Source organism: Coffea arabica, chromosome 2e, assembly GCF_036785885.1.
Source record: "Coffea arabica cultivar ET-39 chromosome 2e, Coffea Arabica ET-39 HiFi, whole genome shotgun sequence".
Lineage (NCBI taxonomy): Eukaryota > Viridiplantae > Streptophyta > Magnoliopsida > Gentianales > Rubiaceae > Coffea > Coffea arabica.
The window spans coordinates 27,081,194-27,104,801 of NC_092313.1; the positions used below are offsets into that span (position 1 = coordinate 27,081,194).

Sequence of the window (23,608 nt, forward strand, 5' to 3'; positions counted from 1 at the left end):
GTTCAATATATACCTCCCTCTATCTAGAATGATTTGGATGGATTTTAAATTCTTTATCAAATTAATTCTTCAATCCAAATAACTAGAATGATTTGGGTGAATAATAGTTTTTTAAAGAATTTGAGTTAGGGTCCACGCCGGAGTAAAATTAAGGAGAATCGGGAAAGCATGGCTTCACTTATATAGAACAAAATTAGAACTTGAGTATTAATTGTTTAATTACACAAAAGCCTGTGACTAGAGTTAATTATTAGTTTGAAAAAAGATAATAATAGGTGAGTATGTATTGTCAATTACCTCACCAATCTCAGGATGTATTGAATAAAAAGAATATTGCATATACTAGCTGTTGAGTTGACAATATTGCCCAACAACAACCTTGAAACCCACTTGATTGTGTGTTAATTTTTCTTTCTGACGTAGTGATCAACAATGAACTAAGGAATCCTACCAACCTGGGTTCGAACTTCTCTTGGGACATTTGCCCGTCGCATAGGGTTTGCCTAGTGCATCTTATCCCTCCGTGTGATTGACGGGCTATTACACGGGACGGGGTTTACCTAGTATGCACTCTCGAATAGTGACTGTGGGTTCCTTTGTTAAAAAAAAAAATGAACTTAAGGAAATACAAGAACTTGTTAAGTCGTTTTCTCATTATTTTCTGTCATGTTTGCAATGGAGGAAGAATGGTGGACCTTGTAATAAATAAAACCAAAATTCGATTTTACTACACAAAAGTTTTATGGAAACTTCCTCAAAACAATTTTATAAAAAAAAAATGAAAACTACCCATCAACCCAAAAAAAAAAAGAAAAAAAGACCCTTCATGCATAATTAGTAACTCTCAAGATTTTGGAGATTTCCCCATATTGGCGAAAAAGGAAAAAGAAAAATAGAAATTTGTAGTAGCTTTGCTCTTGTTAAAGGGGGATTTTCATTACATTTTTTGTTCACGCAATACAGGATTGTAAGTCCAATGTCTATATCCAATGGCTTGTCATAGCAACGCTCAATTTCGAGCATCCCCAATGCTTGTATATCTTGATTACTTCATACAATTTGTCACCTTCAATGAGCTTTTATTTATTTTTTTTAATGAGTATCGAAACATACACGGGTGGCTTTGGCATCAGGAGGAAAGCATTATACAGATACAGTGAGGGAAGCTCAGGTGAACACTGATATTCCTATTGTAATATGTGTGGACGCCAAGGGATTGCCATTGGAACCTGATAATTTGCACCTCACCACCCTTGCCCAAGGCAGCCTGGGAGACATGCTTTCTGATGCTTTTCTTTCCAACTTGGTTGGCCGACTCACTAGCTGAGCTAAAGAATCATTTTCATGAAATAGACACATGAACAAATGGATAAATAAACTTAAGTAGAAGTTCTTAAAATTAACTTCTGTAGAACGGTTCCAATTGTTTATATTCAATTTGTCTTGTTTGAGTTTTTCGTTGATGTACCCCTTTAAGATGTACCAATGCTGCACATTTCAGTCCCCCAAATTCTTATACGATAAATAGTCCTTGGAAGAACTGTTGCTTCATCTCCTTGTTTCACTATTCAAAGCAATGTCAAATCCTACCATAATGTTCTAATTAGATTAGGGTATATCATTAGTTGATTGTGCACATCTTTTTCTCGTGTTGCGCTTAGATCTTTCATTTTCTGAGTATGAATGAAGTTGGATTTCATGTTTCACGTTTAGTTGAAGTTTGATATGAGACTAAAATATTGAAGCAGTAAGTTAAAGTAAAACAATTGATGTCAATATATTAGTGCTGTTGCTTACTTTTATTTTATTTTTGATAAGACTACAATTAACTTATAATATTGGGAGTAATAAAAATAAACTATTGTAAAACTAACTCACAAGTAGTGAAAATTACAAACAAATAACACTGCAAAATAAACCATAAATAGTAAGAAAAAAAATTCACATATAGTTAGACTTGAACCTAAGCTTTCATAACTTACTATAAATTTGTGATCTTTTCTTGCTTATTCATATCAACTAAGCAAACATTTGTGAGTCCTCTTTTTTCACTAATTTGTAAATTGGGCCTTAGGATCGTAGGAAAAGTGGATTACATTCGATACAACAAATATATTAGGCTATAATTCTTGAGGTAGTTGACTTATGATTAAAATACCTCAAGATAAGACGTGCTAAGAGATGACTTTGATAGTGCCCTAATACAATTGGTTGTTTTCAAGGTGCATAAAAAATCCCTTGTCAAAGGCATATAAAAATTACGGGTTAATTTCCATACTTGAAATGACATCACAGAATGTATGATATGTATCACATGCTATATATAAACCCATGAAATTAGTTGAAGACAGAAGCTTTCAAACTCATATATCTAAGCATATATTCTTCGTCCATTTTTTGGATAATCATTTGTTTGCCAAAAATAGAGTGAAATGATAATATGTTTGGACGGAGTAGAATAATATTGTCTTGGAATTTTCACCTACCTAGCTGATCGCTTTGGAAAGAAATATTCCCTCCGTCCCATTCATTTGATTATACTTTTCATTTTAGGATGTTCTAAAACAATTGTCATGTTAGAAAAGTCAAAACAACTTTTACACTCTCTTTCCAATATAACCCTTCTTTTTAATCATACGTTCAAATTTAAAATTTGAATTTGAGGAGTAAAATTGGAAAGAGAAACACAAACATTACAATCAAACCACTATTTTTAAAAAGTTGGATTCCCAAACATAACCAAATGAATGGGACGGAGGGAGTATATAATATGCTTTCAAGTTTCAACAGCTTCACTGCTCAATGATGATTTATTGATATTTAAATGTGCGGTTGAAGCGGATAAGCATATTCTTTTGACAAAGTCTCCAAAAAAAAAAAAGAATTCTTTCCCGATTTGTAAACAAACCAAGTTGAGAAAGTCTTCTCATTGCTCCATTAACAACATATATGGTCTAGAACGTACAAATATTTCTATGAGATGAATCACATGGTATGCATAAAATAGAAGAATGGACATGCCTGCCTTTAGAGCTGCAAACGAATCGAGCCGCTCGCGAGCCGCTCGAGTCAAACTCGAGTCGAGCTCGATATTAATCGAGCTCGAGCCGGCTCGAGTCAAACTCGAGCTCAGAATATTAAGCTCGTTAGCTCGCGAGCTTGAGTATATATATATATATTTTTTATTTTTATTTAATAATAAAAATACGTATATTATATATATATTTTTTTATTTTTTATTTTCATAGTAAAATTACGTATATATCCTTAATATTTTATTATTTATTAAGAAAACAAATATTATTTTATTTATTTTTTTAAAAATAAAATAATTATTTTTTATTTTTTTCGAGCTCGGCTCGACTTGATTCGAGTCGAGCTCGAGCTCGAAAATTGCCGGCTTGTCGAGCTCGAGCCCGAGCTCGAGCTTGGTAAAATTCAGTCGAGACTCGGCTCGATTAGCTCAAAACTCGACTCGACTCGACTCGACTCGTTTGCAGCCCTACCTGCCTTGCTAATTTGGTTTAAGCTAGGCCCATAAGTATCGAGCAATAAATAATCAATGTTCAAACTTCCCTAGTCAGAATCCAATGAGCAGTTCTTCTACCAAGCACAAATTCACGTTGAAAAAATTATCGTTCCTAATTTTTTTGGTTTTCACCAGTACGATCATGAATATTGCAAATTCTCAAACGAAAAAGATGTTTCATCTAAACGGTCAAAGCAACATGTCTGGCCAAGGTGGTGTTGTGAAGAACAAATTGGGATGGTGTTATACCCACAGAATGCAGTCCAAGTCCTAATTTATATGTGCGGGATGATTCGGACACCCGTGAATTTTTAATTATGGGATTCTAACCCGCCTCACATCTAAGCAGGGAGTCGACTCTCTTTTGATCCGATCAAAAAATACGGATCAGATATCCTATTTTTCAAATTAGATCAAATCAGGTATGTCAAATTTTCGAGTTATCAGGTATTTTTACCCACCTCTAATTGGACTTGTTCCTAGTGCAATATCTGGGACCAAAATTATCAATTGGCAGAAAGGCTCTGTGGCGTATAATCAATTGGTAGCAAGAGCTGAGGCTGCTGGAAAGAGTGGTGGGGCGATTGATACTCTTGTTTGGTACCAGGGTGAAAGTGATACAGTGGCCAAAGCAGATGCGGATGCATACGAAGGGAGGTTTCAGCAGTTCATAGCAGACCTCCGGGCCGATTTATTTTTCAGGGTTGACGAATTAAGTATCACAATTTTTAGATTGAAATATAAACTTAATCCCTATCTTTTAATTAAACAATTGAATCCAGAACATCCGACAAAAATTTGACTTGGTTATGATGAATTTGATCCACCCAAATGCTAGAATAGAAGGGTGCTAAATATTATCCTTATTTGGCGGGGCCAAATTACATGTGTTTCAAGAAATTACCTGTACATTATTTTTGGTAAAGCCTAAATCTCAAAATTTCAACCGTTAAAGAATTTTCAATGTGATCGTGATGAATCACGCAATGCTTCTATTGAACATTGTCAATCAATAATCTGAATTTTGTTTGTTTGTATTTGTTTTACAGGTGGGTTTGGCCTCAGGAATTGGAAATTTTACAGAGGAAGTGAGGCAAGTACAGCTTAAAAACGGAGTTCCTAATTCGAGAGTTGTTGATGCCAAGGGTTTTCCTTTGCAGAATGATACAGTATACCTGTCTACTAGTGCCCAAGTCGGCCTTGGACAGAATCTTGCGGCTTTCCCATTTCAGGTCAGTTATTGATGAATGACGAGAACATTGCTAGTGTGATCAATGTAAAGAACATTTATCCTAGATCCAGAAAAAATCCTAAAACATTCAAAACATTGTTGGGCAGATTTGTCCTTCAGTTCTTTTTACGCATATCTCAATATGATATACATTTTTTCCACTAAAATGCTTGAATTTCCAACTGAAAAAGTGTAGCATTACCCAAAAAAAAAAAAAAAGTGTAGCATTATCCATGGAACCATAATCAATGGGCATTAATTGTCATTTTTATGGAACTTTTGGACGGAAAAAATCAAAATAAACTTTTCAAATATTTTTCAAGGTTAAAGTGTATGTGTATGGTAAACTCAGGGAGGCAACGTGTTACTGAGATCTAGTTTCCCAAGGAGTGTAATCAACCCAAAGAAAAAAGAAAAAAAGAGTTTTAGACTTATAGGAGTGCAAAGTGTAATCTCTCTCTCTCTCTCTCTCTCTCTCTCTCTCTCTCTCTCTCTCTATATATATATATATATATATATATATATATATATATATATATGGAAGCTATTAATTTAATTAGAGTTCTCTTCCTTATGTGGCACCTCTCTCGTTGATCATAGGGGTGGGCAAAATTATCCGCTAACCCGAAAATCTGTCATATCCGATTCGATCCGATCCAAAAATTAGGATATCCGATTTTTATTATTTGATCGGGTCAAAAAAGGGTCGGATACCCGCTAAGATGCGGGGCGGGTTAGGGTTACATAATTAAAAATTCGCGGGTACCCGATCCGCCCCGCATATATATATATTTTTTATTTTTATACACACACTATAAAATAATAATTTAGAACTAAATAAATAATTTTATTGAACAAATTACATTACAAATATGAGAGACTATAGTTTATTTACAAGATTCATTTGTAGAGGTCATGATCTTATATTTTATAGAAAAAAGTTTAATTAATGTGGAACATATATATTAAAAATTCTGCTACTTATTTCAAACTTTTATTGATTTTGAATTCTTTTAATTTTTTTCCTTTATCTTATATTTTCTTCACATGCTTGTTTCTTGATGAGAAACCTTTTTTTAGAAAAAAAATTTATTAAATCTTAGATTAATGCGTAAAATATAAAATTAAATTGGTATAAATTATTTTTAAAAAATTAAATGATAAATGGGGGGCGGGTACCCGCTGACCCGACCCTATCTCAGCGGGTACCCTATAATCGGATACCCGCTGATATGCGGGGCGGGTAAGGGTCAGAAAATGACTGACCTGCAAGGTGCGGGTCGGATCAGCCAAATGGTGAATGGGACGGGTACCCGACCCGCGCGCCACCCCTAGTTGATTAGCATTTACAGGTTATTTACGGATCATTTGGAGATTGGGTTAAACCGATTTTTTGTTACTCATTGATAAATTTGATTTCTAATCAGATTGGTCTTTTAACTTGAAACTTTAAGTCCAATACACCGGTGGTTTATCTTTCATACGTACAATTATATATAGGGATATTATCATTTTATCCACTTAAACTATATCACTACTATCAATTTATCCCTAATGTTATCTTTTAGTCATTTCACCCAAAGGTAATTCAACTTAGTATGTTAATAAATATTTGACAAAAATACCTTTTTATTTTATAGCATTACTGTATTGTTATTATCACTTTATCCCTTTAAATTATAGTGATATAATCGTTTTACTCTCTTCTAAATATTTTACGCTAACGTTAATCTAAAAAGTATGTTAAAAAATGTTTAAATGTATTTACCTTTTTTTATATATAATTAAAAATAAAAAAGTTGGGATAATTATTCTTCCTTTTTTTCACTCTAAGATTCCAAAAATATAAAAATAAAAGGGTTTTCTCAAATTTCTTTTTTCACACTTATTAATACTTGAAAAAGAAAAGGAGATAGGACAAAAGCAGACAGAAAATTAGATTTTACAAAGAAAGAAAATAAGAAAAAAGCTAATATTATCATATTATTTTAATGTCCTCGGTATTAGGATTGGAATTGGATAATAAACAGAAAAGTAAAGTAATTTTAAAATAATAAAAATATTGAATTCTTTCTTGTTTGTATTAAAAAAAAAAAGAATTGAGCTCTCTCTCTCTCTCTCCCTTCCTTATTTTTCTATTTTTTTCAATGTTAATAAGATTGCCAAGAAGAAAGAGATTAATGTTTTGACTTTCTTTTTCTTCATACTAAAAAGGAGAGGAGCACTCTAAATTTTTTATTATTTTTATTATACAAAAAAGAGGGTACTATCTTTTCAAGTTTTTTAACTTATTAAATTGGTTTAATGGTGGGATAAATTGTCTAAAAAATAACTCTATGGGGTAAATTGATAATAAGATTATAGTTTATGGGGATAAAGTGATAATAATTTTAAAGGTTAAATATGTCTTATCACTTGAATTAATAAATTTCGTTAAGTTTAACCCGTTAGTCTTGGAATTAAAATGACTAAAACATAACGTTAAAAGGGAAATTGATAGTGACGTTAAACGTTAAGGGTAAAGTGATAATAACCCTTATACATAATTTGTATTTGAATTCACTTCTACTATGGGATATCTTATCTCCTGATTTTAAGAAATGTTAAAGTTCACATTATTTAGCATATAAAAACAATTTTTAAATGGATTCCCCATTATCCATGCATACAGATGAAGGTGAATAGACATGTCAATGGGTCGGGTCTTATCCAGATCCAATATATTTGGATAGAGTTTGGATTTAATTTTTTAAATCCAAACCCTACCTAGATCCAGACCCTGTGAGAGAGTCGTGGGTCTAGATAGGGTCTGGTTTTCTAGAATCCATATCCAAATCCAGATCCACACCAGATCTTACCCAAACCCATATATATTTAATTAAATAATATATATATTAGTAAATTTATAAAATAATAAAATATTTTATGGCTATTGGATCGAATACAGTTAGATTTTATGGCATCAGAATCTGTATTTAGTATTAGTGGTTGGGTGATTGATAAGACTTGTGTCAAATTGCTTCTAGATATGGTTGAAATATTAGTGACTACTGATGATTGGATTGAATCAAAAAAATGAAGTTTTTGTAAATTTTCTTATTTTATTATTTATTTGTCATCGATCCTTAGTCAAATGACTTTTATCTCATTCATTATTTTAATGTTGGATTGCGAGACATCTACCAACATTGAGGTTTAAATAAGAAAAAGAGGTAAAAAAATTACATTCTTTTAATAAGACTAAATATTTATATATGTTATGATTTTTTTCTTTTTTAAAAACTAATTCTAGTTGTTAGTGTAATTGGTACAAACTTTTTCAAGAAAAGGAGAAAAGGTTAAGCAAACAAATGAAACATTGGATGTGGATGCAGTTGAATCTTTGAAAATATATAGAAGTAGTCAATAATAATTCTTTCTTTGAATTCACAATATTGCATTCAACTTGTTGAATGTTAATTTTATTATTTGAAAATAAAAATTGGATGGTATTTATATTATTTATGAACTCTATATATTTTAAATACATTTTTACTTTAGTATGTTCAAAAAATACTCATGGATATCCATTGGATACCCAGATCTATAAAGGTTTGGATATGGACTTATTTTTTTCAGACCCAAAAGGGTTTGAATCTGGGACTGGGTCTAACTAAATTAAATGGTTTTGGATCTGATCAAAGGAATCCAATCAAGACCTTATCCATTGACATGCTTAAAGGTGAAGATGCATAGTCAGTATAAATAACAAAAAAATAGGATTGTTGATTCATAACTAATCATCTCTCTCTTTGTCAAACACAAATGACATAATTACATCCGCAATATTGTCAATCAAACCATATATGCAGACACAAGATTGGAAAGTTTTTGTTTTCTCATCGTCAGGTACGCAAGTTTTTCTCCTTCCTTTTGTAGGCAGTAACTTCCTTTTGGATGGGTAAATATTAGGTTTCTTTAGTCCTCTTCCTCTTTTAGTGTATTCCTACTAGCAACGTTGTTGTGTAGATGAATAACAACGTTGTTGTCTATAGACTCTATACTCAAGAGAGAAAATTCTAAAACTATTATGAAAAAAAAAGTTTTCTATTTGAGGGGTTGTTTGTGTTGGGGTTTCTAAGTATAGGTAGTTCGCCGACGAGTATTTTACATACGTACAAGTTAAAAAAAATCGAATTACACCCGTTCACTGCAAGTATACAGGTCAACTAGTAGTTTAGGGTATATATCGGGTAGTTAATAAACAAGAATGGATGAACTACTAGCTAAACTATCCTACACTAAGAAGAATGGCAGAGCTACATTTTTGCAGTCCAAACTTTCTCCCGTACCTCTCTCTATTCCCAATATTTGCTAGCTAGAGAGAATTTGCTATCAGAAAATCTAGCTACGTATGGGATGTCCAGACCTCTCCCAATGTCTCTACATAAAAACTGCTCAAGAGCTCCATTTTTCCAAGTCAAATTCCACCTTTTGATTCCCAAATCCCAACTTTGTTAGGATAGTCAATAACCAATGTTTTTGACTAGAAAATAAGCCACATTTCTTGTCCTTTTGTCTTCTGAAGCATGTGCACCGAATTCCCTTGCAGCTTATGGCTGGAAAGTAGTATGAATACAAGAGAAATAGCTGAGCAATTTGCACCTTTTCTGCTACAAAACGCGACTACACAAAACGCGGCATCAACTCGCGTTTTCAACTTGGCCTTGCTTCAACTGCGATTTTCTCTGTGATGAAGGCCGAACTAACTTTTGTGCAAACACAAAAGTTGTATTCCTTTGAGTTAGCTTTACAATGCTTTAAGAATCATCCAAATCGGAGCTTTGTAGCCTGAGATATGATCGAAATACTATCACCTGGTCAAACCCCTATTTCGATTTTCGACCACAGAATGCAGCTTCTGTATTCCGACTTTTTGTCCATGAAAACAGTAGAATTGGATTTCGATGTCTTCATAACAATTGTAGGTCTCTTTCTTAGCTTTAAAATGGTTTAAAGATCATCTCAATCCGATAAGTGTAGCTCCAGATATAGTCGAAATACCGAAGAGTGTCAAAACTGTCTTGAACCGCACTTCTTTACTTAAACATTTTTCACTTCATTTCTCTTTTTTACCACTTGAATTCATCACCAATTATCTACTTTTCACCTTATTTGACATCCTTTGGTGATTGGATCATTAACCTGCAAGAAAATGAAGTTTTTATCATTAAAATCAATAGAAATGCCATATTAGCCACTTTTACAAAAGTTGTATATTTTTACCAAAACCTAGTTATTTTAGTTATAAAATTGAATAATCAAACCAAAATTAACTAATAAAATGTACTTAAAAATACATAAAATAAACTCTTATCATTCGCTGATAAGTGGATATTTTACGTATTTTTAGTATGTTTTATTAGTTATTTTTGGTGTGTTTTATCTAGTTTTATAGTTAATTAACTAGGGTTTTGGTCAAGATATCTATGTTGTGGTTTGATTGACAAAAATTTCACTTATATAGATTTTAACGGAAAGAACTTCATGTTTTTGTAGGTTTAAGGACTCAATCATCAGTTGGAGTGAATTGAGAAGAAAATTGGATGATAATTGATGAATTGAAGTGGTTTAAAGAAGCTATGAAGTACAAAACATTCAATTGAGGGAATTCAAGTAAAGACAGTTTCGACATATCTTGGTATTTCGGCTATATCTCGAGTTACAATGATCGGATCGAGGTGATCTTGGTACCATTTTGAAGTTAAGAGATATATCTACATTTGGTATGAAGACATCAAAGTCCAATTCAGTCGTTTTCTTGGTCAAAAAGTCAAAACACAGAAACTTATCTGGATGGTCGAAAGCTGAAGCCCAGAATTGACCAGTCTATGGTATTTCGACCATATCTCCGTCCACCGATCTCTAAATTAGATGATTCTTGAAGCATTGGAACGCTAATTCAAAGGGCTACAACTTTTGTATTTTCATAACAGCCAGTTCGGTGGCTATCATAGAGAAAATTGCAGTTGAATTGAGGTCAAAAGTAAAAACGCGTATGGCAGCCAAATTTCTGCAATTTGCTCAGCCATTTTTCTCATCTTCACACTACTTTCCAGCTAGAGTTGGAGAGAAAACGTAGGTTGCACATGTTTCTGATGCACAAAGAAAGAAAAATAGCTTATTGTCAAGTAAAAAATATACGATAGAATCAAGAGGTTAGAACTTTGTTTTGTTGACTTGGTTAACACCAGATTTAGAGAATCAAAGGGGAGAAGAAAAATACGGTAGGTGAAGGGAGAATATCAGAATTTTAGGATAAAAACTGAGGCTGGTCATATTCTCTGGGGCTAGCAATTTTTGCAGGAGCTTGGAGAGTGCAAGAATTACCACAAAAATGTAGTTCTTCATTTCCTTAGTGTAGGATAGTTTAGCTAGTTAGTTCATCCTTCCTGTATATTAGCTAAATTAGGATGAAGATGGAGATGAAGAAGAAGGAGTTGAAACTCAAGTGACATGGGTTATCTCTTCTCCAACTCTTTATCTTTTGTATTAGATTCTTAAGTATGGTTAATATACAAGTTTTGGATTTTATGTTTATTATGTATTTCTAAAGTTAATGCCTAGAGTATGGATGAACTTTCTATATTTTGTTAGTGATGTTTATTTGGTTATTTGGTGATATTATTTTGAGCAAGTTATTTATCACTTTTGATATTCTAATCATAATTAACTGGCCATTAATTGTGATTATCTAAGGTGTTAAATTTGCAATAAGAATTGGAATTTAACACTAGTTCAAGGAAGTGATAAACATAGGGAGTGCACTCACGAAAGTAGAGGTGCACCTATGTGGTTTAAGTGACTTGTTTCATGTAATTTCATAGAAGAAATGAACTTGTAGTTAATTTCATAACCACGAGAGTAGGTATGGCTTAATTACAAGTATAGTTGATTCACTACGAGAGTAGGTTTCACATACAATAGGAAATTACGCCATAACTAGTCAAGATAATAGCATTAACTTAACCGGTAATTTCACTTGCAAGAGTAGTAAGGAATTCCATATCTCTAGGAGTTTTCTAGTATTAATTTTCATTACTTTTATATTTATGGTAGTCTAGATAATAAAGGAGTTCGAAAATCACCGGTAATTGCAATCTTCCCTGTGGGATCGACCCTTAATACCCTATACTCGCTCATGATTCGTATACTTGCGATAAATCGCGTGTGGGGTATTTAGGAGTTTATAAATGTAAAACTTGATTGTGAATGAGTTAATTGTATATGTATACCCCGCGCACGTCATTCGCATTTGCCGAATGCGATTTATTATTGAATTTCTGATTTTGCAAAAATCTAAAAAAAAACAATTGCTTCAGACCTCGCATTTAACATACGCGAGATTTGAAACCTTTTGATTTTTTAATATTAATAAATTCAAGCTCATCATTTTTTTTTATATATAAATTCAAGCAAATTGTTTTTGTTTTTCTGTTGAGTGTGGGTTTTGCTTTTTATTTTATAAAATTACGGAGAATGAATTTTTAGGTTATCATCCATTGATCTTGAATTTCACATACTGAGTACTAATATGACCTAATCCCATAATCGGATTCGTGCGTGTTGTAAATCCCTTTTAAATTCAACCACTTCCCATGCTATCTAAGTATGCCTAGATAGACAATAACTTGCTTAACAATAGGGATTTACTTAGATAGCATGGGAATCCGATTTAGGAGCTCACAATCATTTTTGTTTTTGAATTGACATTTATCATAGAGGAATAAATCCTTTTTCTTTTTAATTATAGATTTGTGAAAAAAATCTATAATTTGAACATAAAAAGTTGTACGACAACACTACAAAATTTAATTATTCAAAATCAAAATATAGTCCTTGCAGATAAAATAATCAATCAAGACTAAGCCCAAAACCAAATTAGCCTCGATTGGAGTGCTAATCGCGACTTAGCAAGGAAAGTGAAGAAAACGCGACTTAGCAATGCAAGTGGAGAAAACGCGACTTTTGCTAAGTCGCGTTTTGATAAGTCACGTGACTTCGCGTTTAGCACTAACATAAAAAAAAAAAAAATTTACAGCTCACGTTTAGAAAAATGGCTTCCACAAAAGTTCCTTTCAAAGTTCCACTCTTTTGAGCAACTACCAAATTTGCGAGGTCTGGTTTTTTATTTATTTATTTTTTTGGACTTTGTGGGTCTAAATATTCAGAGTAACTTCGCATTGAGGAGTTTCGCATTTGCTGAATGCAAAGATCCATTGGACAGAATTCCATACTAAAAATGCCCCCTTTGTAGAAATTTTTTGAAATTCATCATAAATTTGGAATTTTCTCATACTCAAGACAGGCGGCTGCTGTAGTCCTATTTTCCCTCCTCCTGTTCGCTCTTCACCGTCGACATTTTTTTGAAGGTGGGTTTCCTCTTGACGCCTCTTCTCCGCTCTCTTCTTCCCCATCTACGGCCTACCACCGTCTACAGCTAGCCCAGGGGTCTCACCCTCGTTTATCTTTTTTGTCCTAATCAAAACCCTAGAGTGGGGCAGAGGGTGAGAAAAAACAGTAAAAACTTTTTTGTCCTAATCAAAACCCTCGTTTATTTCCCACCCTCGTTGTTCTTTTTACTGTTTTTGATCTTTTTTAGGCTTACGTATCAATATTTGTTTGGATTAATTTTGGGTCAATTTCTGTTTACGTGTCAATTCCCCTAAATTGTACACCTTTTTTTTTTTTTGGCGTGAGGATCAGTGATAAGAACACTTAGAGCATAGGAAATAAGAAAACTGGATTGCTCTCTCTCCCTCCATCCCTTTGATGCATAGCAATTTTCCCATCCCTCTGCGTTGCTGCGATAACCTACACCCTCTCAAATCTTAGCCATCATCATATGTGTTAATCCTTCTAACCTTACTTCTCATTGTTTTTTTTTTTTTTCAATTCAAGCAAATTGTTAATAACTAACAGAAATCTTATGCTGTTTTTTTAGGTTTGATTAACAGTCGAGCAACACCAACATTCAAGTAAGATTTTCCATTCGTATTGGTGTTTCCATTTGGTTAGTTGGTAATTCTGCAAGTTTTTAATACACAGACAAGGGCTGGTATTCTAAAGAATATGCAGACAATATGCATTCATAGATGCATTATAGAAGAAATTATGGTTTCTGAATAAGCTGTGATTTTTTTTTTTTTTGTTGGTCGTAAAAGCTAAAAATGCTGGGATGTCTGTTGTTATGGTTCCTGATCCTAGGTTGGACAACTTATATCATGAAATTGCTGATCAGGTTCTGAGTTCCCTACCGGATTTCAACCTCAAAGATTGGGGGCTGCCTCCATTTAAAAACTTAAGGAAGCCAATGTACTTTCTTTTCAAAGTGGATTCTTAAGATTTCAACACTATTGGCCGTGCAACCAAACTGTGAACGCGCAAACAGATTACTTTATTGCGCGTAAAAGGATTCACAGACTTCAAGTTGAGTAATGATTGATTATCATAGAAAAGATAAGTTTTTGGTTATTGGTATCACTTCTAATTGCTATAGGAATGTTTTTATGTTTGTGATGATCATATCATGAGAATTAACTTTAAAAAAAAATTAGGCATTCAGAACCTCTAATCTTGTAAGCCGGCCACCTGCAGTAGTGTTTTATGTGTTTATAGCTATTCTGATTTTAAATTAGTTGTTTTCTCATGTTGGTTGCATGTCCTCAGTTAGAACTCAAATTTAGATAAATGAAAGAAAAGCTTGGAACAGATCCTTTATCATGATTCATGAGTGATAAGCTAATGCTCTCACAATGGATAGAAAGAAACTTAATTGTTGAAAATTATTGCATTAGAATATGCAATGCAGATTTTTTTTCCATTTTGGAGTACCTCTTGGTTGTGCTAGCATTTATATACTTCTCATGGCTGTTTAACATAACAAAATAGTTCAACATGGTTGTACTTCTCACAACAACCGGTTGAATGGAGGTGTTTGCGTGACTGCTATATTATCTTTGTTTGATTTCTTTTGGCATATGCAGTCATGTTTCTTTGTTAGAATTACATGTTCTTTTATGAATATGTGACTAGTTTATTGTGAAATTACTTTTGATAGATTGAGAATGTTGCATGTGTTATATCCATTGATGGAAAGAAAAAGAAAAAGAAAAAGAAAATGAATTAGTGGGCCCAAGTTGAGATTTTCATATTGCGTTGACAGGAAAATAAAAAAAGAAACTAACTTTTTGGGACAAGAATTTGTTTCCGGGATCTTTTTTATCCTGGGATATTTTGATACCCAACTGTACCTAGTGTGGTACAATATAATTGTTGGAGTTTTTCATTTTGGTAAGAGACATGTATGAATGCCGCCATTCTTGCTGCCGACTAGCACCATATTTGACTTGTTGAGTTGGATATATGCAGATGACAGAGATGGCAGAGGCTGGGAAATCTGACCTTTTGGAACTCACAAATGAGCAATTGAATCACTATACAGCCGGATTTAGCGAAGAAAATTTTTTGGGTCAAACAATGTTTGGTATGTTATTTCGAGGCAAGATCATCAATGTCCCAGAGGTAGGACAGACAAAGGAGGTGATTGTGAAGATATGGAAGAACCAAAAAAGTTTGTACATCGATGGAATTGATAAGTGCTCCAGATTGAAGGTTTGTTTCCTGATTTCCTGTTGTTGTCCATTTAGTCTTTGCAGCCCTTTTTTTTCGAGCTTCCTCTGCATTTTCCATTTTTCTGTAATTGGAAAAATTCATTTTTTGGATGTAGGACGAAGTACGTGTATTGCAGCAGCCAAGAATGAGGAGTCATCCCAATTTGGTGAATTTGATAGGGTATAGTGACCAGGAAGAGCCTCTGGGAGTTGTTTACGACCTGAATCCGCGGGATATATTGCAAAATCTGCTGGTTCAAGGTGCTTACTGATCCAGTATTAGAGATGATTTGCTGCTTCCGTTAACTTAAATTCCCTCCCATAGAAATTGGCAGCTCTTTCATACAAAATGTATATGAGCTAGTGTTCCAAATTTATTTTTTCTGACTTGTTTCTTTAGCTTCCAAAACGTCTTAACTGTTGTTGAGGTAGAAGAAGTAAACTGTTTGGGATTGCAGCTGCCCTCCTCCCATCTTAATGACTTTGCTATTCCAGATGACTTCGGTTGGCTACAAAGAATTAAGGTTGCTCTAGGATTTGCGCGCTTGCTAGAGTTTTTGACCGACAATGGTGCAGAATATTTGGTTCGTAAGATTGATGCGACCCAAGTAATGATTGATCAGGTTCGTATTTGTGTGTCTGTTGTGCAATATTTGTTGTGCTTTCGTATGTTTTATGCATGTTTCTCAAATTTTCACCGTTATCGTTCATCATTTGGTGTTTAGGACTATAACCCCCTTCTATTTGAATTTGTACCACTGAGTGATGGTGTTGTGAGTGATATGTCAACTTTGTGGAAAAGGAGGTTAAGGGGAGCCGTTCTTAGACAATCATCTAATGCTGGTACGCAAACCCTGTTCTCAGGATTGTTTCTGACGAATTGACTAGTTAAATACGTTATCTTCATTTTGGTTACAAGTCTCATCTCGTCCTGCTGCCGAATGCTTGCCAATTCAATCCACTGACATAAAATGTTTCTTGTCTTCCTTTCCCAAATTCCCTGGAATTGCTTGACAGGTTCAGAGACATGTCTAGATTGTGATGTGTATGGATATGGTGTTATACTTCTGAGTTTAATAGCCAAAAGAGTTGCAGACAAGGAAAGGCCAGGCGAGACTTCAGTGGATCTCTGGGCACGGGAAGCTTATATGCCAAAGAAGTCATTCTTCAGTAGAAAGCCACAAGGTTCACTTGTTAATGCAACCTTTGAGAATGATCCTAATTTTGATGAGCGGGACGGACCAAAAATTACAGATCTAGCAATGCGCTGTATTCAATGGGACAAACGGCCAAACATGAAGGAAGTTGTTCAGTGTTTGGAGGGTTTACACGTTGCGAAAGATCATAGTGAGGCACTTGCTTTTAACAGTTGAATTTCTGAATGATTGGATTAAAGCTATAGCAAAGATTCAGGTTCTTGATCAGATGAACTTTAATCTCTTACCAATGTAAATTTTTTTTTTCATATACAAGTAGGTTTAGATGAATATCACGTCATTACTATTCAAATTTTAATCTTCTAAAAGCCTTTTGAGTATCTAAAGTAGCTCACTTCTTCACTAGACTAATTGCATGCTTTGTGTCCGCGCACTTAACGTGTTCGGGCTGGGTTGGAGCGTCGAGCCCGGGCCGCAGGAGATTAGTCGGGCCCTGTAAGGATTGACCCGGATACCCCTATGTCGAAAAAAAAAAAAAAAAATTGCATGCTTTGTGTGAGCACCGAGTCAATTAAACTCTTTAAAGTCATCCTTCAACAAGCTATTACTCGAATTGGCTCCACTTTTTTTTGTTAAGCACATAGAAAAATCATTTAAATTTGCTCCTCTATTTCCGATTTCAATATTCGAAAATGTAGTTTAAATTACTAGATATTTGATCTCATTTCGCTTATAATACATTAAAACGGATAATTAACTAAAAGATTTCCACTTTATGATAGTAACAAACACCTGGCCAATTATGAGTTTCTTTTAGGTTGATAGCATTTTCTAATTGTTAAAACTTTATACCCGTATTTTGTAGTTTTAAATGTGCACCTTTATGTATTCTGTATGGTTCGCTGGTAACTGTATTAAAGTTTTGGACAAAAGAAAAAATAGAGATTAGGAAGAAGCGATATACAAAGTATATCTTAAGAATACAAGTATTAAAACATAAACAAAAAGTATATAAATTATAAAATGCTTATATTTGTAATGTGAGCAAAAATTGGAAAGGCTAATCTATCGAAGGTAACCATACAATTTAGGGATGTCAATCTTCATCAATGGTCTAATATGAATGCAAAGAATGAGGACATAAGCCATAATGAATGTAGACATTGAGATAATGAATGTGGACACGATATAGACATTAACAATCGTAGTGGTTGAGAATGATTTCATAAATTACGAGATTTTCTAACAAGTGTTCATTGGACATCCACTAATATGGATAAAAAAACAACTTGCTTAATGAATGCATTAATTATTTCATATTTTGGAAAGCTATTTTATGGGATTCACATGCTAAATGACACGTCTAACATTTTTCCTAAAAATAAACCTAGTAAACCGAGGGCATATAATTTGTTTAATTAAGAAAATTAGAATATCATATATGATTTGCTTGTTTTGCCATTTTTATTGAATTTATTATTTATATTTTGAAATTTTATTTTTCTACAAGTCTTTAAAATTTATTACTCTATGCCTTCTTTTAAAATAAATTGTACTTTTCCTTTCAATTTGTCATTTTATGAGGATAAAGAGTTCTAAGTTTGTAATGGTCTTTTGTTTTTTGGTTTTGTGAGGCTTAATGCTCTTGTTTTATTTCGGTTTAGAATTTGGAAACCTACCATCTGTTTGTAGTAAAAAGAAATTTAGGAAGTATAAAAATAAGTCACTTTAGGAACTTAAACAGTATACCGCATCTTTTAGACCAAAAAAAAAGAAAAAAAAAAGAAAAATAGTAGCACAAAGTTAACCACACATTTTTTTTTAGGGTAAAATACATAAAACCCCCACGTGGTTAAGGAAATTGACACGAAACCTCCTCATTGTTTAGAAACTCCCACTTAACCCTCCTGTGCTTTGGACTTGTTTGGATTTTACCTGCTAACCGGCTGGGGAGCCGGTAATAATATGAAATACCAAAAATACCCTCATATATAATATGTGAAAAGTTACAGATGCAATGAGTCAATCTGGAGCGGATGAAAGAAACTGAGAGAGAAACCGGGTTATTCTCTACCTTGGACATAGTTTGGATTATTCGGTCTTTCAGCTGAAGTAGTTCTTCAGCCTCGGACAGGGGACGCCTTAGGTTCTCTGGAAGATTTCTATTTTCCAGAAATAAGTGTTCTTGGATTTCCACCAGCGGCGGAGTAGGAAAGCGAGGCACGGAAAAGTGGTGGAGTTGGAAATTTTGGGAAAGGGTTTCTTGCAATCCATCCCAGTCAATCTCTGGATGCCGTGGGACTTCAATCCCCGGTTGACCCAAATGCAAGTCCAGATCAAGATCCCCCAAATCAGCATGAGGAATGGCCTGTTCCATCGCATAGGCCACCGGCAGCGGCACCATAGACATGAGAATGAAAGCAAAGGGAAGAATCTTTGCCGGTCCATTCACGACGAAGAGTTACCAAAAAACAGCCAAAATACTGCAAAGAAAGCAAAGGGTCAAGCGTAATTAGCAAGGAAGACAAACGGTTGATGAGTAAACCTTGAGCAGGAGCTTTATCCGAATGCCAAAGGCAATAGAAAAGCCCCTTCCACAGCCTTTTCATATCATCCTCGGGAAGTTCGGTTTGAGAGTCTGACAGCCAAGCTTGAATTAGCTTGAGGGATTGGGATTTGATTGAGGCGTTGCAAGAGGCTAAGTGCTTAATCAAGGACGGCCCAGGTAGGGCTGAGAGGGTTGCTAAAAAGGGTTTCGGCTTTGGGGTTCGTGGAGGAAGCAGTAGACGTGGTTCCCGTTTTGTCCTTGGCTTTGATTTTCTGCATTTTCTGGGTTGCGGTTTCAGATTGGGAAGCAGTAGACGTGGTTTTTGCTATTTTTACAGGCTTGGAAAATTTGCTAACTAATCCTTAGACTATTTATGAAGTTTTAATATGGTGCGACTTTTGATTTACAACTGTTTGCTCCTCCAGCTGCCCAGTAATAACTCGCATCGCTCAGCAATACAGTTACCTTCTTCCGTTTTGCATCTTTGGCCCTTCCCGTCCAAACTTTGGGTCTTCGTTTTGCATCTCTGTCGAAATTTTTCATTTGCAGATCTACAACTATGGTGGGTGCAAGCTTGGAAGAGACATGGAGGACAAAATTGGAATGAAATGAGTTTCTGCTAGACACAAGTTACCATTAAGTCGCGTAAATATCACTCGCTAGCTCCCCAGCCAGTTAGCAGGTAAAATCCAAACAAGTCCAAAGCACAGGGGGGTTAAGTGGGAGTTTCTAAACAATGAGGAGGTTTCGTGTCAATTTCCTTAACCACAGGGGAGTTTTATGTATTTTACCCTTTTTTTTAAAGTGTAAGTGAAAGATTTTGAATTCAGGATCTCTTATTTACACTCCGTCTCTCCGAGCCATCCAACCCATCCCTTTCCTCTAAGTTAGCCACACTTTTGTTCTTAGTTTTATGAAAATGTTTTACGAAAAAGAATTATTAGATTTCTGAACTCATATTGAAAAAAGAGATAAATAAACAAAAAAAAAAAAAGAAAAGAAGGGATGAAGTTGAAGCTCAAATAGTCATAGAACTTTCACCCCACCTTTTTTGGTTTATTTGAAATGATCAAGTTTTCTCTCTAAGTTCTTCACCCTTCTAATTTCTTTTATCATAGTAATTAAAGAAGGAAAATTAACTCGTCTCTTGGGTTTGACCCCTAGAATACTCCAGACGATTCTATTACTACGATCGACCCTATATACTTGTAGGAAAGTGCGGTTAGAATATCAAAAGGTAAGGAATAGGGATGATGAAAGAATGCAATTGAGTGGGGGGAAAAATAAACTTAATTGGCACCATCTTTTCCCACCACAAAAGGTTAGTTTTGGTATTGAAAAAATTCCTATGAAATCCTGATAAATAGTATGGGCTTTATAGACATTTTGGTGTAAAAGGTATGGATTTAGACTAGACGCCTAGACGGTGTGGCTTTAGCTACACCCTTAAAATTATGGACTTGTTTGAAAAATAATACCAAACTTTAAGACAACATTTAGAAAGCATGAAATATTTGAGATATATTAATAATTTTTAACAACTTACGGGTCAAAACATAATATTGAAAATGCTTTGACCCCACATCACACTTTCCCATTTCTGCCTCTACTCCTGGCGCATTCCATAGAGCACAACTACTTCCTCTTCCTCCAAACACATTCCATTCTGCAGTTCCTTTCTTCTTCTTCTTCTTCTTCTTCTTTAAATTTTATTTTCATTCTTATTTTATTAGTTATTTATTCTCAAACTGATGAAATATCAAGTTTTTATCCGTTTTCTTCGTACTTTTTCTTCTCCACTCCCTTTTTTGCATTTTTTGGTCTATTCTTCTTTTGAATACAAGATCTAAGATTAGATTTTGTTTAGAAAAGAAAGGTTAAAGTATTGATTTGATGGTTGAATTGAAATGAAAGAGTGAAAATGGAATTGCAAAGAAGAGGAGAGCTCGCAAGGATTTGGAGTTAGAGGTAAGGAAGGAAAAAAGATTCAACAAAAAGGAAAAATAAGAAAACTTGATTTTTACCGGTTCTTCCAATTTCTGGTCAAACCCAATTTTTGATCTGGTTTGATCGAGTTTCTACCAACCCGAGTTTTTAAGATAACTGGGATCGAGCACTTGATCAATTTCCGATTCGATCGGTTGGACAAGCAGTCCGGTCCAAGTTTAAAAACATGGCTTTCAAGAGAATTGCCAACTGACATGCCAAAATGCACAAGGCCTTTATGATCATGGGCAAATGCTTACCCTAGCGTTATTGCTTAAAGAAGAATATGCTAGCAATCATCTCCAGTTGATTATGCTACGGCCTTTGCATCACACACTCGAAACAATTTATACTTAAGGGAAAAAAAGATCTATGCATTCCGATATTTATTTCCCGAAGCAGTTAATTTTCACAGCGAAAGCATTGGAAAAACCACAAGTTAATTTTCACGATTAAACCCTTGGATCAAGTTAATTAACAACCAACAGTGTTAGCGTTTCTCGTTCCCCTTTATATTGCTCTCCTAAAATGCTCATGGCTATATGGACCTCTAGAGGGAAATAAAACATTTACATCTACCATGCTGAAAATCTGAAAAACTCACCATAAAAGTGGTTGCCCATACACTCTGCGCTGCGCGGTCCACCACAATCGGGTCTAGAGAGTGGACTTGGACGAAGTCTGGGTTTCCTGCCGGTCAATCTGTCTCCGTGCTGTCTCCTCCCAGTTTCTACGAACCTTGGGCAGACATATATAAGGTGTTAACGAACTTTTCTTTGGTCTCTCATTCTTGCGGAGTGGATGAGTATAATTTTTCTCTTAGTAGAAAAAAATTCAGATGTATTCAACTCTAGTTATCATTACGTGTTAAATTATACCTTTAATTTTTTCAGACCAGTCATCCATACACTCTTTGCATCGACTATCGAATTTCGACAAACGACTTTTATGAAAAGGGCTCGTCCTGGTCAACTAACCGTTGACGAATGGATGAGCATAATGGCAGTGCCATTCGGGCTAGAGATCCCGCGTGTTGACTCCCTATTTACCTTGACCCAGAAAGTTACACAGAAAACGTAGACTCCATGGCTCCCTTGACCAAGCAGGTTCTCCCGGCAATGGTTAGTCGGTTACACAGAAACCGTTGACTCCATGTCTTCCATGACCAAGCAGGTTCCAGGCAAAATGTTAAAATATGACAGTACGATACCGTTTTATTAGTTCACAAGTGCTCCAATTCCATTTCAAAATCTGTTCTAATATTGGGAGTTTGGACTTTGAGCTTTAGTTTCATCTGCTATAGTGTGTTATCGGTACTCTGTGGAGGCGAATCAAAATTTGTCATGTAAGTAATTTGTACATTTTGTCGTTCTTGTACTTATTCTTCAACCCATTGATTTTTTGTACCCTCGACCTTAAATTTTTTGACATAAAATATTTTGCCCTTCAAAAGAATTACCTATTGACTCTTGTGTCATCGTGAGATCTTAGACCAGACAAGCTGACAGAGAATTGCTCTATTTTTCCACACTGCGGGCGCTTTCATGATTTCCCCTTACCATAGACTCGCATTGATTGACAATAGTCTTCGTGATGATCTTGCAGACTTGCACCCAACGAACTAGTCATCATATCAAATTTGGAATACATCTTCAACCGCGATTGCTTAGTGGTCACAAAAAGTGTTCAAACTAATTTATTTATTTTAAAAAGATTGAAATTGGATTTAACTTTGACTCGTTTATTTATCATGCCGAATTTAATTAAAAATTTTATCAAGCTGACCTTGAATGAACCGCGACTAACTCGAATTTTTTACATAAAAATTTTGGAATTATGCTAATTGCGTCAAAATTGAGCTTAGTTTGAAAGTTTCAATGCACACAAAATATTCCTGTTTGGCTTAATCAGTTGACGTAATAAGTGCGAACGAAGTCTTGGCTAACGAGTTCAATTCAAGTATAAATTTGATTAACTCTTTTTTCATCCCTAATCCAAGTTTAATAAGTAAATTGTAACCAAATTAATGATGACCCCGGTAGAAAATCCAAGAGTACTATTCCCTCCATCCACTTTGATAATCCTGTTTTCCCTTTTTATCTGTCTCAAATTGTAGTTCACTTTCCAATTGAAAAATGTCGTTATCTTTTAATTTCTCTAAAATACCCTTATTCAATGCAGGTTGTTATTAGTATAAACTATCTTATTTAATATAGATTGTTAACCTACTCCATTTAATACATTTAGATTTTCCAAAACATATTGATATATGAAAAGCCAGCTTTGTTATTCTTTCAAGCCAAAATGTGAAATAATGTAAAATGAGGATTGATTATTTCTTGATCATCAATTCAAGTTCTCATAAATCATCAATTCAAGTTTCCATAAATAATTAATATAAAGTTGTCCTCTATTTAATGTAAGTGTATTTTAGAAAAATAGCAACCTAAATTTATTATTCCAATAAAATTAACTACTTTTTCTTAAATTGTGTGAAAAAAAAAA

At 34.3% G+C, this 23,608-nt stretch overlaps 2 protein-coding genes across 11 annotated transcripts; both read left to right on the forward strand.

Annotated features, from left to right (window-relative positions):
- The first annotated feature begins 3,953 nt into the window (after nt 1-3,953).
- Nucleotides 3,954-8,495, forward strand: LOC140036186 (probable carbohydrate esterase At4g34215). The gene is made up of 3 exons (XM_072077489.1): nt 3,954-4,232; nt 4,579-4,761; nt 8,379-8,495. The coding sequence occupies exons 1-3, from the start codon at nt 3,954-3,956 to the stop codon at nt 8,493-8,495; spliced, it is 579 nt and encodes a 192-aa protein (XP_071933590.1).
- A 4,379-nt stretch (nt 8,496-12,874) lies between these two features.
- LOC140036950 (probable serine/threonine-protein kinase PBL10) lies at nt 12,875-16,949 on the forward strand. 10 transcript variants are annotated; one of them, XM_072080214.1, is made up of 8 exons: nt 12,876-13,171; nt 13,744-13,777; nt 14,007-14,228; nt 15,171-15,413; nt 15,529-15,673; nt 15,908-16,035; nt 16,138-16,255; nt 16,430-16,949. In XM_072080214.1, the coding sequence occupies exons 4-8, from the start codon at nt 15,171-15,173 to the stop codon at nt 16,783-16,785; spliced, it is 990 nt and encodes a 329-aa protein (XP_071936315.1). In that variant the 5' UTR covers nt 12,876-13,171; nt 13,744-13,777; nt 14,007-14,228; the 3' UTR covers nt 16,786-16,949. The 10 variants fall into 10 exon arrangements, with proteins under 10 accessions (XP_071936322.1, XP_071936315.1, XP_071936314.1 ...); XM_072080213.1 differs by having other exon boundaries at nt 14,041-14,228; XM_072080216.1 differs by lacking the exon at nt 12,876-13,171 and adding an exon at nt 13,201-13,306 and having other exon boundaries at nt 14,041-14,228.
- The last annotated feature ends 6,659 nt before the right edge of the window (nt 16,950-23,608 follow it).

What these genes read in the sequence shown, in the direction of transcription:
- LOC140036186 (XM_072077489.1), top strand. Translation starts at nt 3,954, where the DNA reads ATGTCAAATTTTCGAGTTATCAGGTATTTTTACCCACCTCTAATTGGA. An exon ending in GGGCCGATTTATTTTTCAGG is followed by an intron (nt 4,233 to 4,578) that starts GTTGACGAATTA and finishes TTTGTTTTACAG; the next exon opens with GTGGGTTTGGCCTCAGGAAT. An exon ending in TTGCGGCTTTCCCATTTCAG is followed by an intron (nt 4,762 to 8,378) that starts GTCAGTTATTGA and finishes TATTTTTTTCAG; the next exon opens with ACCCAAAAGGGTTTGAATCT.
- LOC140036950 (XM_072080221.1), top strand. Translation starts at nt 15,171, where the DNA reads ATGACAGAGATGGCAGAGGCTGGGAAATCTGACCTTTTGGAACTCACA. An exon ending in ATAAGTGCTCCAGATTGAAG is followed by an intron (nt 15,414 to 15,528) that starts GTTTGTTTCCTG and finishes TTTTGGATGTAG; the next exon opens with GACGAAGTACGTGTATTGCA. An exon ending in GCAAAATCTGCTGGTTCAAG is followed by an intron (nt 15,674 to 15,907) that starts GTGCTTACTGAT and finishes TTGCTATTCCAG; the next exon opens with ATGACTTCGGTTGGCTACAA.